The sequence below is a fragment of the Amphiura filiformis genome, chromosome 17 (genome assembly GCF_039555335.1).
Source record: "Amphiura filiformis chromosome 17, Afil_fr2py, whole genome shotgun sequence".
Classification (NCBI taxonomy): Eukaryota; Metazoa; Echinodermata; class Ophiuroidea; order Amphilepidida; family Amphiuridae; genus Amphiura; species Amphiura filiformis.
This window is the reverse complement of record NC_092644.1, coordinates 44,482,218-44,499,985: the sequence shown is the minus strand read 5'-3', so window position 1 is coordinate 44,499,985 and position 17,768 is coordinate 44,482,218. Positions and strand designations below refer to the sequence as shown.

Sequence of the window (17,768 nt, the reverse complement as noted above, 5' to 3'; positions counted from 1 at the left end):
AAAATGCCGTTGATGATTGGATGAATCCTTTTCTATCCAGTTTAGTTGAATAGCATTAAATTGAATAATGTGATAACGAAATTGAAATGAACAAATTATGCACGCTATCGTGATATAAGTAGAGGTTTTGAAGCACTTAAAAGTTACACAGCTATCATAATACTTCTAAATTGAAAAGGTTTATGCTATACAAAATCTGATTAAACATTCGATTAAAATGTCAATGTCAAAATTGTTTTCAAAGTGTACGTTCAACATCGTTGAAATGTTTTTACCGCTGTATGTTAAGAAAATGACACAGAGTCCTCTGAGGCCGCTTCAATGTTTTGCTTAAACGTATTTCCTCTAGAACAACGTTGCAATGTTTGAACATAAAGTTTTGGGTTTTATACTTTGTTCAACTTATAGATGACAAGACTCATAAAATCGTGGGTTTATGTAGAATGACATACATGCACATGAGCGTATCATCTACGCTCGTTACGCTTTGCGAAATGCGTGACTATGGCAGTTGGAATGCGCAGTAATAACAAAACCGGATACTTTTGAACAAAGTATAATAATTCTATTTGAGCGGGTCAAAAATGTTCATTTGCTATGTTTATTAAAACAGATATACATTACAAATGCTTTTAAGTTATTTTTGAGCCGATCGGAGAATTTCTTATTGTTATATTGAAATACCACATAACTTTAGCTCGTTCTTGTTTGGTTAATGATTTATACATCCTTGAATTTCGTATGACTAAAAATTGCTCAGAAAAAAAAATACAATGACTAGGTCTGCGATATTTATCGTAAAGTTTATATCAAAACGATTGGTATCAGTTACGATCTTTACAGACCATTCCTATAATTGGCACTTTCCTGTCGTTGATGGGGTGAACATGGATATCACGTCTAGTCTCATCATCGACCAGTTTGATTCCATTCGCTGTCTACACAAACAATCTGCCAATGACACGAGCCCTAAATCTTTCCCACGCGCTTCTCCCAAATGTACCATTTTTATATTGGATTCATATAAAATGACCAGAATGCACAATTTGTTATTCATTGGTACAACCTGCATACAAGAAATGCCGTTTTTGCTGCATGAATTTGAATGAATTTTCTATGGTTTCTTTAACAATATTACTTAGCGATTTGGTAGTTCACAGCATCTAGCGAATGGTAATGACCTTTGCCATAAATCATTTCATAGCGAGTGTGTAGAAAAATTCAAGTAAGTCCTTTAGTCCTTGAGTTATATTGTAAAGAGGGTTGAAACAACAACAGTTTTGTAAAACGTACATAACTCATTAACAACAATAAATCAAGCAAGTATATGATTTGTAGAATGAACTTTTGCTAAACATCAAAGTGTTATTTTTCAATAATATATTGATTTAGATAATGTTTACCTAGTCTACCCTCAAGGGGCGAATATAAATCTTTGTCAAGAGGGATTGTGTCGAACTGTTGGCTTTGATTTCAATTTCAAAAAGATTATTCCTTACGTAATCTTAGCTTAGTCATATAAACGATAAACACTTCACGTTAATTGGCAGTAATACTTCCATTTTAATATTAAATTGAAACGCAATAATTTTTCAATAATATATTGATTTAGATAATGTTTACCTAGTCTACCCTTAAGGGATCTAAAATGAGCGTTTATTGCGTTTCGACAGTATTTTTTGTGCGACATGAGAGCACCTCAGACCTATCGAATTGCATTCTGAATACGAAGCATGTCTTTCTGATATCAAATAATTTTCATTTTTTGAAAATCATAATATAATACAAATTTTATGACAAATTATAAAAATTTGATATTTTTCAAATTTTTGACATATAACAGTCCTCGAAGTGAATTATATAAATCTAATGATATATTCTTAAAGTGTATGTAGCAGGGAGGAAAAGCCGACGGTCAATTGAAAATTTTGACCTTTCATGTCATATGGATTTTTTTCCCAAAAAGACCTAATTTTTTTTGGTGTTTTGGGAAAAAAAATCCATATCTTCAATACGAAAGGTCAACATTTTCAATTGATCGTCGGCTTTTCATCCCACCTACATACACTTTAAGTATAAATCATCAGATTTATAAAGTTTACTTCAAGTACTGTTAAATATCAAAAATATCAATTTTTAATGATTTGCCATAAAATGTGTATTAAATTGCGAATTTCAAAAAATCAAAATTATTTGATATCAGAATGACATTCTTTGTATTCAGAATGCAATTCGATATGTCTGATGTGCTCTAATGTCCCAAAATAAATACCGTCCAAACGTTCATACCCCAGCCCTTAAGGGGCGAATATAAATCTTTGTCAAGAGGGATTGTATCAAACTGTTGGCTTTGATTTCAATTTCAAAAAGATTATTCCTTGCGTAATCTTAGCGTAGTCATATAAACGATAAACACTTCACGTTAATTGGCAGTAATAATTCCATTTTAATATTAAATTGAAACGCAATAATTTTTCAATAATATATTGATTTAGATAATGTTTACCTAGTCTACCCTTAAGGGGCGAATATAAATCTTTGTCAAGAGGGATTGTGTCAAACTGTTGGCTTTGATTTCAATTTCAAAAAGATTATTCCTTGCGTAATCTTAGCGTAGTCATATAAACGATAAACACTTCACGTTAATTGGCAGTAATATTTCCATTTAATATTAAATTGAAACGCAAGCCTTTAAAATGATTTTTAGAAACGCTAGAATTGAAAGTGCTTATTCTCTTCTTCTTCGACGTCTAACAGTACGCGTCAATACCCGGTGATCATGTCTTAGGCGTAAAACTTTATTTCTCATACTAAAATTTCAGTTTTGATGAGAACAAATAATTAGAGAATAAAGGTATTGTTTTTAGTCGCTGTCGTGCATCTCGTCTCATATAACAAGGCGACATCATTATTTTAAGTTAATATGTTGTTTTATTCTCATTCTTAAACACTTCAATTCCAATAAAAATATTAATCATAAGTACAGTGTATACCAAATTTTAATCAAATTAAATCCTACACATTCTACAAGAAATTACCCAGGGCTTAGAATCGATCAGTCTCGTTGTTGCTATGCACCTCCGATTGGTTCAAATAGCGCATACGAGTATCACGTCGACTCGCACTCGCTGTACCATATCGTGTCATTATCTGTCACATCACACGGCTAAGAACCAATAAGATTGCAGGAACTTTCTCCAGCGTTTAAGAATGGGGAATAATCTGGTCACACTAATAATAAATCATCTGGCATCCGGACTGTTATGTTTTGGACTTTAGCTTAGGAGATCATGCAAGGACGTTTGTAAAATAGGAACCTGATCCAGATGTTAATTAATTATAAGTTAATATTAATGTGTATCACTTGTTGCGAGTGAATTATACAAAATAATGCACGCGTAGTGAGGTGTGGATGCGTCTAATGCACGAGCCCGCGGAGGGGATTGCATTGTACACATCAATATCTCAGTAGCTTGCATTATTTTGTTCAAATTCTCTAGAAACAAGTGATACGAATTTATTATTTCATGCACGAGAACAAAATCACATGATTTTTACTATTTTTATAACACAATAATTGTCACTAAAATATTGGAAAATACAAGCAAATATAAATACATCAACCCGCAAGACAATGAACGCACCGAAAGCACTGCTTTGATTCGTTCTCGCTCTTTAAGAGTGTATGAAATGTAATATTATTATTAAACATGATGACATGGCTTATATGCTCTAACTTTCCAAGAGTTGCAACTTAAAAACATGATTATAACAAATAGACTATATTGTTTCACCTTTATTTAATTATGAAGGAATCATTTTACTTCCGAAAGTTTTCTTTTTAAATCAGTGGACACCAAATGACTGAATCTTGATTACTCTTTTCATACAGAAATTCTCATAGAACGCGTTGAAATAACGAAGTCCATGCATTATTGAAAAAATTGTGAAAATATTCCTGTAAGCTTACCGTACCATTAATTTTGAGAACCAGGTGTGCACAAACACATCTAGTCCGGATGCACTGATATTAACAGACCTCTTTGAATTGCAATAGCTTATTAACAAGTAATTGAATACACTGGTCCAGATTCTTGAAAGCGGGAAGGATGCATAGAGCAGACATGTTGTGGGGCACCTAAAGTGACCGCTGTTATATTGCTTCGAGCACCGACAAATAGGATACGTCCGTTCGAGATTCTTATACATGTCAGCTTTTGTTGAGTAGGATTTTCATTTGAAATTGCGGCGTTTGCTTTCTATTTATTTAAGTATCAAATGAAGCTCAAAAGATAAATCCATCTGAAAAAGTGGACACCAAATTAACTGTAGACCAGATATCCATATAAAGAAGTGTCAGTGGGAGTTTAATATGGTCCTGCATCTTGATTGTATACTGATCCGTAATTTTAGAAGGGGCTGTTTACAGCACATGTGGTTGCAAACTTGATCAGTGCGAATACTGAGATGTAGGTCTTTAAATCTGCCTTTAGAGAATTTGTACAAAGTAATCATTCCATTAAAAGAAATCTCCTTCCTAAGTTTCAATTTTAAAATCAATTATAAAGTTCTATTGGACATGTCTTTGCTTGTACAATGGTACGCGATGATAAAACGTTATAGGTTGTCCTTACCCAGCAAACACAAAACATTTTCGACATCATTCGGAAAAGGTTGTAAAAGGTTGTCAGAAAACGTTTAAATGTCGGGTTATATAAAGGGTATATTAATGGAATAAAACGTTTTCATAACATTAAATAACATTTGTTGGTAATTTACTGCACAGCAAAGACAAATGTTTTACAGAAAACATTTAAATGTCGGGTTATTATTTTAAAGGGTATAAAAACGTTTTAATAACATTCCAAAAACATTTTTGAAAACTTGGTACAAATCATGTTATTTTGGGGTTGAAAAAATATTTTGCAAGAAATGTTTGCCCAAAATATTTACAATAACGTTTTTAAAATGTTTTCACGGCCTTTATATAACCCGGCATTTAAATGTTATTAAAACATTTTGTAAAAAACATTTTAAGAGCATGTGTGTTTGCTGGGTGCAAATATTTTAACATAATGTTATTTAAGTGTAGACAAAATATTTGGCCAAAATGTTTGCAAAAATAGTTTACAATGACATTTCGAAAACATTTTAAAAATATTGTTGTAGTGTGTTTTCATACAAAACGTTTTAAAACGATTTCATGACCTTTATATAACCCGACATTTTAATGTTATTAAAACGTTTTTACCTAAACCAAAACCCCAAATATAACTTATTTAAAACGTTTTAAAAACGTTGTTGTGTTTGCTGGGTAGTCTGATTTCTGGCAATGTACATGGGAAAGAATATAAACTGTGTTATGAAAACCCAATGGATTAAAATTAAGAGAAAATCATAATGTTTGTTTCCTCTTTTCATTCTAAACAGAAAACATACGTTTCGGATGAATTTATTCTCAAGTATACGAATATCAATTACATTCCGTCTTCATTGCACACGCAAGTATTCTTAGAGTTAAGCATACAATATTATTGAAATCGGCAAATAATCTGTTCGTCACCTCGATCCTTTCTTTAAGTAGTCATTGAAGTTCGCAAAACAGCTATAATACTCTAAATGTTGGAGAACAAACAGCTATTGGCGACATAGAGAGCAATCCGTTTTCCCCAATTCGAGAAAGACCCTCTTTCTTGCCCATATTTAACACTGCTGCGGGTTTTCAACAACATATTTACGTGTTTTTAAAGCACGTCACGGCTTGCCTTTATTCCTTTAGGGTGAAACTAAGAAAGTGCCGTCGTTGTTTGGTAAACGGTTTTTCCTACAGCCTTCAAGGACTTATAGTTAAGAGAATGAATAGCTTAGATGCTGATCTATTTTTCTTTAAAAGTTACATTATATTAGCACTTATTATATGAAGTAAAACTTCTCGGAAGAGTGGAAATTAACAGTTAAATTGAAAGGATAACTTTAACTATTAGATCTAACAAAAGGACTTATTATAGATTTCCTTTCCTTGTCAAAGGCACGTACCTATTAGGGCTATAACGGACGCAGATTTTAGATATTTTCCCTATAATGAATAGTTAATGATCGAGTGATCGTTGTAGTGCATAGTAAACAATTACCAAGGGAAAGAGTGCATCTTGTCGTTTTACAGATTCAAATAGGTTGATTGCGTTATACTGAATGGTGTATGCCCCAAGAGCGTTATACAGGAAAATGCGTATCCCTTCTTAAGTCATGGTATTTCAAGCCTGAGGGGCCAACTTGCCCTTACCCATACACGCCTTTATGGCAAGCCATTAATGTCATAATGTGCAGCTAGGTACGCGCAGCTTATTTGAAGCTACGTGCAGCCGTTCGACCAATCAAAATCGTAATTTAATCACGTGGTTGAGTCTTTAGCTATTGTATTGTATGGTATCCCAGATAGCAAGACGACGTTGGCCCAACGTTGGCAATGGTCGGCATGGTCGCGGTCGGTAAGCCGACGCCAAGCCAACGTTGGACCAACATTGACATGCCAACCTTTAGTCATGGTTGGTATGGGAACGTCAGGCCAACGTTGGGTCAACGTTGTTATGCCAACCTTATATTATGGTCGGTATGCCAACGTCACGCCAACGTAGCCAGCCAACCTTAAAATGACGGTCGGCATGACAACGTTGGGCCAACGTTGTTTTGCCAACCTTAAATGATGGTATGCCAACGTCGAGCCAACGTAGCCAGCCAACCTTAAAATGACGGTCGGTATGCCAACGTTGGGCCAACGTTGTTGTGCCAACCTTAAATGATGGTCGATATGCCAACGTCGAGCCAACATAGCAAGCCAACCTTAAAATGACGGTCGGTACGCCGAGGATGGGCCAACGTTGTTGTGCCAACCTTAAAATGATAGTCGGTATGCCAACGTTGCACCAACGTAGCCAGCCAGTCGTAAAATGACGGTTGTTACGTGGAGGTTGGGCCAATGTCGTCGCACAAACGGTTGGAATCCCAACATTGGACCAACGATGGTATAAACTGTTGTTCAAGTCATGGAAATGATCATGTTTATGATTATTTTCTTTTTACTACTAAGGCGTATTAAAGAGTGACATTAAATAAAGACTATAAAGCCCCAGTAGATAAACTTATAATAATATTAAATAATATCAAATAATAATAATAATAATAATAATAATAATAATAATAATAGGCCTAATGAATAATAATGACAATGATAATAATATGATAATAATGATAATGCTTATGCCCTACTAGGTATGTAATTATAATACATGTAATAACAATAATGCTTTGGAATTAAATCAACAATAAGAATTATATTTTTATATTATTATTTTTTTAAATCAACATTTATAGCAAATGTTATCAATATTCACAGTAAATTTGATCAATATCCCTAAAAAGATGCACTTTGGCAGGTTTAGTCATGAAAATATATAGCTTAAATATTAACTTCAAACACTTATTCAACTATGTAATCCCAGTTAGCTCAATTGGTAGAGCATCAGGCTTATAAACAGAAGGTCCCTGGTTCGAATCCCTTGTGTAAATTTAAGGTAGTTAATTTGTGTTCGTTGAAAAATAGAGAGCCAGGTAATTTAAGACTTAAAGTAAGCACAGTATACACAAGTAACTGATTTTTTCGGGGTTTTTTTTTCTCATTGGGCTTGTTTGCCAATGGTTGGATCAACGTTGGCTAATGGTTGGATCAACGTTGGTCAAATAACGTTGGCCCAACATCAAAAATTTGATGTTGGCCCAACGTCGCAAATTACATTTGTATTGCGGTTGGGTCAAAGTTGGAGCGACGTTGGCCCAACGTTGTGGTGGTTGGCTGCCCGGCCAAAATCACGTTGGGCCAACGTCGAAAAGCAACGTTGGCCCAACGTAGTAAGGTCAGTTCGCCCACGTTGGACCAACGTGTTGCTATCTGGGATTGTGCTGGCTATCCTCTTTCACAATTATTATCTTGTAATTAACTTACGGAATTGGCTAGGTAACGAGCGGGTAAAATGTAAGTTTGGTAAGGAGGCCAAATCACAGCATGTCCCAAGAGAAAATGTTAGTAATGCCTGACTATAAAAATGGTACACAAAGCATACTTATTATTGTGACGGTTTGAAAGTTTATCCAATGTCATATGACACACTGTACAATGCTGTGCATGGGATCTGAAGGTCAAGCAACAACTACTACTGTCTGTAAAGCGCTGTGTAAGACATTGCAGGGAAAGCGAAGGTCATATGCCACAGTAGCTTGTGTAAATAAGGATAGAGTAAATATAGAACAATCCTCTTTCTGTTCAGATATTACTTAGCACCTACATCATTTTATTGCTTACATTCTTGAGATGTTTTAAGTCCCAAAATTAATTAAATGTAACATTTTTGACAGAGGATACTAGATATTACTATTCCACGCGCAGCTAACTATACTCAATCATGCGATTAGAATGAATATTCTGATTGGTCATTTTAGCTGCACGTAGCTTGAAAGAAGCTGCGCATAGCTATCTGCACGTTATGACTTTGACGGCTGGCCATACGAATCACCCGGTGGATCGAAACAATAGGTGGGTTGAAACGATATATTTCAACGAATAGTTTTCTTTATGAAGCCTACTAGACGTAACATTACAATACATAACCATGGTAGAATTCTCTCCAATACCGTCACAAAAAGCTAAGCTATTGTTTGAAATACAGACTGTATATTTCATATGCTTCTTACATTGAACTAAGCAATGGTTTTTTTTATTACTCAGTTTCATGTATAATTATGTTATGTATAGTTACTTTAATCGTGTTGAAAACGCACTTGACCACCCCGGTGACCACTATCGCTTTTTTCGCACATGTCGTGTTTGTATATCGCCTAAAATTGACTTTTATTATGTTGAGCACTCCAACAATTGTATTAATTTTCACATACTTAAAATAAATCATAAATTATAATAATATAATATTTCTGTAGAGCTTATAAATAAAATAAAAACATACCTCATTGTTTAACACTACCCGTTAGAGCCCCCAAACGCCGGCTCCATGATTCAGTTAATACGTTTGGCATTGTTTGATACGCAAAGGCACAAAAGTAACCGAAGTGGTTTTACGAATTTACATAATTGACTCTAGTCGTGTTCACACGGTCGGGCATAAGTGAGTGATTACCGATAATAAGAGACTTATAACCGGTAATAGTGACTTATTACCGGTAATAAGTGACTTAAGTTCTACCGTGTGAACACGACTTCTATATCATATCTTTGCAAGTAGACCACCAATTTCATTGGAACATAATTATATTTTCAATATTTTTTTAAAAATGTGGAATTGTTTTATTATAGCTGTGTACAACTATTATATGCCTCATTAATTGTGAGATTCATCTGTTACTAAGCAAAACTGCAATTTATGGAAACAGCTATGGGCATTAAATCATATAATTGGATATTATATGATATACAGGTATAATCAACGATGGGCTTAATCGGTCCGTGTATAATTATGACCGGTCAATCGTTCTTCGATTTTCATTTTCAACCAAGAAAAACTAAAAAAGCCCAATATGATCGTTTTTCGTTCTAGGTAAAACAAGTATAAAATACGAATTTTTCTTATTTATATTTTTATACTTGGTTGAAAATGAAATATAAAAAACGGTTGGATGATCATATACACGGACCTAAATCCATAATGTACGATCTTTGAAATGAGTTTGGTCATTGTTTCAAACCTGATTTCTTTGGCACATTTGAATATTTACACATGTCTCAACTTACACCTAACTGGATTCGGGAAAATTCATTGTGTTTTAGGACAACAGAGCAAATTTGAAGTCATTAAATTCCCCAGTTAAGCTGCTAACATAGTATTAAAAAAATCTTTCTGACATTTGTTACTAATAATATTGCATAATATCTGTAAAGAATAACCAAATTACAAAATTTAAGTCGTACAAGTAATAAATATAATAGAAGAAGACACATTAGAGGTGTTATACAAGGTTTTGTTAATAATTAAATGTGAGCTATATGATTCAACACAGCCTTGTACTGCGACAAAATGCCGCTGGATTTTAGTTCTAGTTTTATAGTTCATTTCAAAAGTTTCCTATAAAATGGTGTTGTGTCAGGCCATGTGACTGAACTTTTAAAACAAAATTTTTCATACGAAAAATATAATTTCAAACGATTATATCGCTAAGTATGGTATTATGTATAATATTGCAATACAATTGCCATTTAGGTTTTATGACGTTTATCTTTTTGACATAACAATCTCCGCTTTTAGTTTTAACAATAACATAATATTACAACCTTGCTTGGCCACGACCAATTGCTTAACTTTACGCTTCTGGCATATGCATTAATTTAAATCGGTGAGAGTCAGATTCACATGGGATTGTCTGCTACGAGATAAGCGAAGTTGCTTCACTTCACTTTAATTTTAAACAAATAAGGCCTTGGGCGTATAATGAGATTACAAATAAAGGAAAATAATAGAAATAAAATCAAGAAGTAACAAATACCTCTCGTTGAAATGATGAAATACGTTGATTAGAAACAAAGTGGGAGCCAACTTTTGGTTTGCATTGAGGGAAAAGTAATGTAATAAAACTTGAGTGCAAGGATTTTCATCCATGGATTGTACTGAAAAAGATATCTAAAAATGCAGAAGAAAAAGGAGTGAGAAGAAGGAGAAAAGAGGAGACAGAAAGAGGGTGTGAGAATAGACAAAACAAGTCGAAGTAAATGTGGACGAGAAGAACAAAAAGAATAAAAACATGGTGCTATCTACATATTACAGTGCCTTATATTACAGTGCCTTGCATTACAGTGCCTTACATTACAGTGGACTGTGCCTTAAAAATCGAAGCAGAAATGCCTGTGAAAAAACCGAAATCACCGGGCACATATTCGTCATCGTTTTGACCGTTCAATAGCACAATAGCGCAAAGTCCTATTGTAAACAGGTGAAAGACTAGGATGACGAATACATGACCTGTGATTTCGGGTTTTTCACATGCATTTCTGCTTCGATTTTTTTAGGCATCGTCCACATAATGAATAAAGACATGAGACAAGAACAACATGGAAAACCATGAAAAAGTCAACAGCATGGCGTATGAGTATTGGACCAAATTGTGTCGCAGAGTAAAATACTTTAATTGTTGATTTCTTATTTCTTTCCATTAATTTACACCCATCTGATTTTGTCATCATGGGAAACAAAAGTTACACACTCGACATTCGTGAGACACTGTAATCATTAAGAATTAAAACAAACAGAGACAAATATCTTACGTGTTTTCCAGGACGATCCTTGGGGACCAGATATCTTTGGTAGGCAGGGATATACGCTCAATTCCACCATATTCAGACGGTTCCCAGCTTAATCGATAGTCTCTCCATTCCTTAGAAGAAAGAATATTTCAAATTGCAACATTATGATCTAACCATACCAAAGGAGTCAATTGTGATTACACACCAACAAAGGTTTCAATACCACTAATTCTCCATAACACAGTTTTCAATAGAAAAATGTCACGTTGAAATGTCTTTCCGCACCCGCATAACCGCAGCTGAAAATGTTAAGTTGTAATGATACTACAAATGGAAAACGTATCAAACCTAACTGTCACTAAAATATAAACCCTTTAATCAATAATAGTCATAATTGTAGGAACCTGGAACCATCATTTATTACAAAAATAAAGAAAGAAAAAATATCCTTATTTTTCTGTAAATTACACAGTAGAATTCCATTGAAAAAAGTGGCGGCGCTGTTTAATGAGGGTCATTATGACGTCAATACCTTGTTGCTATCAAAAAGTTATCATGGACGACTTGCAGTTATCCCGACTGCACTGCTGGTCATCATCAACAATGTTTGATACAAACGCTATTTGGGTTCGGTTGTTATTATTATCTCATTGTTGTTTTTTTCGGCCGTTTGTCCATTGAGCCATGAATCTACTTTTTTCTCAAATTATATCGAACAGATCCCTCGTCAATATTCAATAATCTCGCACTTTCATGGTTAGATTTTCCTTCACTGTGATAGGCTTGGCATTTTGAGCCTGATCCAATGTTAAAACTGAACAATTTTGGAGGTTGAAATTAAACTATAATGCGCTGCTAGATAGGAAATCCATGTAGTAAGGCTGCATTATATTAACTGTATGGAAGTTATCTCTTTTGGATCGTGACAAATAACATAATCGCATAATAATTACTAATACGTTGTAAATCGGGCTTTATTCCTCAAGTATCACAATTCATAACCTTGATCATTTCTTATGCATCATATGTTTTAAAAACAGTTCAAATACCCCGGGCGCCATATGTCGTTATGGTGGTCTTCAAGGACTAACGTCATAAATAGCCAATTAAGCACAGCGCCGCCACTTTTCCTATGGGGATTTTGAGACCATAAGAAAGTTGGTTTCGTTATTTTCCAGCAATGTTTTGAGGTTTCAAGTTAGTATTATTTACTAAAAATTCAAAAATTGTTACTGCAGAAAGACATTTCAACGCGGGAGTATGTTAACCGAATATTTTTGGTTTTAAAGCACTGAATTATAAAGACCACAACTTTACAGTGCGCTCTCCTTTATGGGGACTACTGGAAGAACACCGAGTGGGTGGTAAAATCGATTTGCAGACAATGAATGTGGGGGAACTTTTCATCGAAAATAATGGTAAACAAACATGTCATTTCTGTATGTTACTCTGAAATATGTACATTTTTTGCTTTTTTCAGATGCCATGCAAGAAAATAGTTTTTTCAAACACTGCCCACTGCCCAGCTATAATTAGTGGTATTTAACCTTGAATTGAGCCTCAACAATGTCAATGTGTATTGTTTGCTCAGACATCATGACGTTGTTTCAATTGTAAAATGGCCACTTTTGTCCTGATTTGATCGGATCACGTTGCAATTGTTGCGTCGTTAGTTTAAATATCAATCGCTGTTTCGCCATTAATGTCTTGTTTCCCATTCTTTAGATGTTTAGTGGAAAGCAAGAACCTGTCAATTGATACGGCGCAATATTGTTGTTTGTTCTCTTCGATCTCCCATTTGGTATGTTGTGTTTTTAAGCATTAAAATATAAACGTCTCGCCATTAATATCAAACATCATGTCTTGATTCATTATTCTTATTTTTTAAATTCTTAAATGTTCAACAGACAATGTATCGATATAACAGCTGTGGAAAATGTATGAATAGAGAGTAGAGAGTAAAAAGGTTGTTAATGTATTTAATATATATATATGTAATAAAAATAATGAAGATAGGAGTTGACCTATATGCTTCACCCTGGCAGGGCGTAAGACAATGCGAGACACAACTAATGCGAGGATCGGAAATAAATGATGTAAGCCCAAGAAATTCTGATTTAAATAATGACTATATGAAGCTCGGAGAAACTGCCGTATAATAAATTTAGAGTGCAGAAAAATTAACCCTGGACCTCACGATGACAAGTCGAGAGTTATTATAAATGTTATAACTAGTCCAATGAGGTAATCTCGCCTAATCTTGATAGCATACTCTGTGTCTTATCAGCCAACTATGTATAAATAATGACGAGAGGACGTAGCCTATATCAGTGGACTTCGGTTGTATATATAAATGCGCATATATTAATGCGCACGTGACCAGATGGCCAGTGCCATGTTCGTGTTACCTCACTGTCAATCACTGAAATTGCGACCACAGTTCCAGGTGGTGGCCGCATTGCATTCTCTAAATTCAGTAAATTTTCATCGTCAACGTGAATGGGATTATTTTGAAATTTAAAACGCTTGAAATATCACAAACAAATAGGCCTATGTTGATAAATAATATAAATACAAGCTAAAACCGTTGGGGTTCGATAATGAACCCCACAAAATTAACCGACTATATTGGAAAATGCCATACGGCCGGGCGGTTTCACAAGTTGCCGGCTCGATCATGTCATCCGCCGCCTGCACAGTTCTGACCTTAAAGCCAATCATGTCCCCTTTCATACTTTCATGCCGTTGCGACAAGAGGCATGACTTGTCAGCCATTCACAAGTCTTGATTATGTCTGTTTGTCTACAATGCGCGTGTGTCACGCCGCTCGGCGGCAAGCAGCACGATAGTATGAAACCAGCACTACGTCATAGATATGGCCAATTGGCACGCCCATTTAGCACAGAAATTATGAAATATAAGTTTGTAAATCAGCTATATCTAGCTTTTCCGTAGTTAATTTTTTTTTTTCCGTGATGGAAAACGTTAATAAAGAGTTTATCTTTCGGGTCAAGTTATTTTACCCTTTGCAATCAATGCCACTATTTTGCAAAAGCAATTTTCCTTGCGACCTGTCATTTTCCCTATACTTTTGCACGGGGAGTTTATGTACATCCGGGTACCTTATATCGTTTAATACGGTATGGCGACTTGTAGATGTCACGTGCGCATTTATATATGCGCATTTATATATACAACCGAAGTCCACTGTATGCTTCACCCTGGCAGGGCGTAAGACAATGCGAGACATAATTAAAATAGAAGGAATAGAAAAGAAATGAAAAAATGAAGATCCACATTGGCATGGTTGGAATCAGATTATTCTTTAAAGAAAACAACCCTCAGGTTTTCCTGAAAGCAGAAACGTTTTCCCTATTGTCGCTTTAGTAGTTTTATTGTTGCGTTGGGAATATGCAGTAGTAAGAATAACGACGAGATACTTTAAGAATTATATCTTCGTCTCTCTCTGTAAGGATTTTATTTTACTGTAAGGACTATGTCATACGAAAAGGAATGTAAAAGTGTATTATTTTGTATATATTTCAATGTGAGTTTTGTTGATTTTCCTTTTTATAACCATAGCAGGGATGAACATTAACATAAAAATAGTTAAGCATAATCACCCATTACCAAAATACATGCGAAGACTAACAAGGCAGTAAGCCAAAAAATTAAGGTACCAGTTGTGTTCACCCCTGTATATCCTATATAAAGAGAAATGTGTCAAAATTAAGACAAGCAGCCAATACATTTACTCTTTAGCTCTGATTTAAGACCTCATTTGTTGAAAATTAAAAAAAAACGGTGGTCTAAAACCTAAAAAAGAAACGAAATCAAAAGTTGCACTTTTGTGTTCTAATCAATGAAAGCACGACGCTAATTTTAACGTGTTAATCAATGGAAGCACGGCGCTGGTTCTCTTGTTCGTGAACGCATTGTGTGCAAATCAATAGGGCACGCTATGTAGTAAATTGCAACTTTTACACTGGCATCTTCCTTGGGTTTTTGGATCGTTATATCTTTATTTCTTGAACAATTCCAACAAATGAGGTCTTAAATTCGAACTAAAATATGCAGCTATTGGCTGCTGGTTCCAATTATGACACATCTGTCTTTGTTTAGGATATGCAAGGGGTGAACATAACTGGTACCTTAATTGTTTGGCTTACTGTATTATACAGTAAGCCAAAAAATTAAGGTACCAGTTGTGGTGAACATAACTGGTACCTTAATTGTTTGGCTTACTGTATTATACAGTAAGCCAAAAAATTAAGGTACCAGTTGTGTTCACCCCTGTATATCATATATTAAAAGAAATGTGTCAAAATTAAAACAAGCAGCCAATACCTGTACCCTTTAGCTCTGATTTAACACCCCATTTGTTAAAATTGGTTCAAAATTAAAGAAACGGTGTTCTAAAACCTAATAAAGAAACGTGTTAATCAATGGAAGCACGGCGCTGGTTCTCGTGAACGCATTGTGTGCAAATCAATAGGGCACGTAATGTAGCAAACTGCAACTTTTACATTGGCATCTTCCTTGGGTTTTTGGATCGTCATATCTTTTTTCTTGAACAATTTCAACAAATGCAGCTATTGGCTGCTGCTTCCAATTACGACATATCTTTCTTGGATATGTTTAGGATATGCAAGGGGTGAACATAACTGGTACCTTAATTGTTTGGCTTACTGTATAATGGGGCTGTGTCCGAAATATCAGATGAGAAAACGATGCCTTATTTGGATAGATTCAGAGTATTAAATTACATTCATAAATTTGTAAAAAGCAACGTTTTCATAGTATTTTTTGTGGGACATGAGAGCACATCAGACATATCGAATTGCATTTTGAATACGAAGAATGTCCTTCTAATATCAAATTATTTTAGATTTTTTGAAATTCGCAATATATATAAATACACATTTTATGGTAAATTATTAAAAATTGATATTTTTTATATTTAACAGTCCGAAGTAAAATTATAAATATAATAATAATTGTGACTTTTTGTATTAATTAAAGATATACATTTTTTTTCCTCCCAGCTACATACACTTTTAGTACATACACTTTAAGTACATATCAGTAGATTTATAAATTTTACTTCGATGACTGTTAAATATGCACAATTTAAAACAACAATCAATGTTTAATAATTTGCCACAAAATGTGACCGTTCACGGCGAATGAGCCGTAAATTCCTCCCCGGTCAATTTTGTTTTATTTCGTGTTTAAAAATAAACATCATAAACTTAAAAATGGTATATCATTTGACTTCAAACGATATCCAGAAGCGGGGTTATGGTTTGTTAAACTTTGCTCCTTCAACAAAATTATGGCTTTTTACGTTTTTACATGTGTCTCTTTTTCCACATTGCTGGCAATAAATATCAAACAGTCATAATTGGCGGTCATTTCAAATCATCCCCATGTCAACGAGGTTTAAGAAAGTTCTCTCATTGTTAATTGTTGGTTATGCATACCTGTACAAAATACAATGCCTGGTAACCCACCACTTGAACAGGATTTAGCAAAAGCAAACAAAGACCAGAGCTATTAAAAGTTCTATAGCCATCTAAGGTAGAAGCTTATTATCCACTTCAACAATAGGATTATTGATTAGTTTTTGACTATCAAAATGAGACAGATGTCGGGCAGCTTAAGTTACCGATGAATACGACCTTCGTACACATTTTACACCGTAACTCAGAATACAATTTAGGGAATTTACGGCTCATTTGTGCTGCCGGGTCACAAATTTGTTTTATATCCCATATTTAAAAAAAAGTAGATTACATGACCAGAAGGAAATTCTTCATATTCAGAATGCAATTCAATATGTCTGATGTGCTCTCATGTCCCACAAAAAGTACTGTGCACACGTTGCTATCCGATTCCGATCCCTTAAGGGATCTGGAATAAGAGTTTTGAGCGTTTCGACAGTATTTTTTGTGGGGCATGAGAGCACATCAGACATATCGAATTGCATTCTGAATACGAAGAATGTCTTTCTGATATCAAATAATTTTTATATTTTGAAATTCACGATATAATCCAAATTTTATGACAAATTATTAAAATTTGATATTTTTCACATTTTTGATATATAACAGTCCTCGAAGTAGATTTTATAAATCTAATGACATATTCTTAAAGTGTATGTAGCTGAGAGGAAAAGCCGACGATCAATTGAAAATTTTGACCTTTTATATTGAAGATATGGATTTTTTTCCCAAAAAGACCTATTTTTTTGGTGTTTTGGGAAAAATAATCCATATCATATCGAAAGGTCAAAATTTTCAATTGATCGTTGGCTTTTCATCCCACCTACATACACTTTAAGTATAAATCATCAGATTTATAAAGTTTACTTCGAGCACTGTTAAATATCAAAAATATCAATTTTTAATCATTTGCCATAAAATGTGTATTACATTGCGAATTTCAAAAAATCAAAATTATCAAATAC

At 34.3% G+C, this 17,768-nt stretch overlaps 1 protein-coding gene across 3 annotated transcripts in view; it reads right to left on the bottom strand.

Moving 5' to 3' along the window:
• Positions 1–17,768, bottom strand: part of LOC140137858 (neuronal acetylcholine receptor subunit beta-2-like) — a 174,034-nt gene that overhangs the window by 25,991 nt on the left and 130,275 nt on the right. For all 3 annotated transcript variants that reach the window (XM_072159658.1, XM_072159661.1, XM_072159659.1), the window contains exon 4: positions 11,321–11,430. In XM_072159658.1, the coding sequence (XP_072015759.1) occupies positions 11,321–11,430 (110 nt within the window). The remainder of the gene's footprint in view (positions 1–11,320; positions 11,431–17,768) is intronic.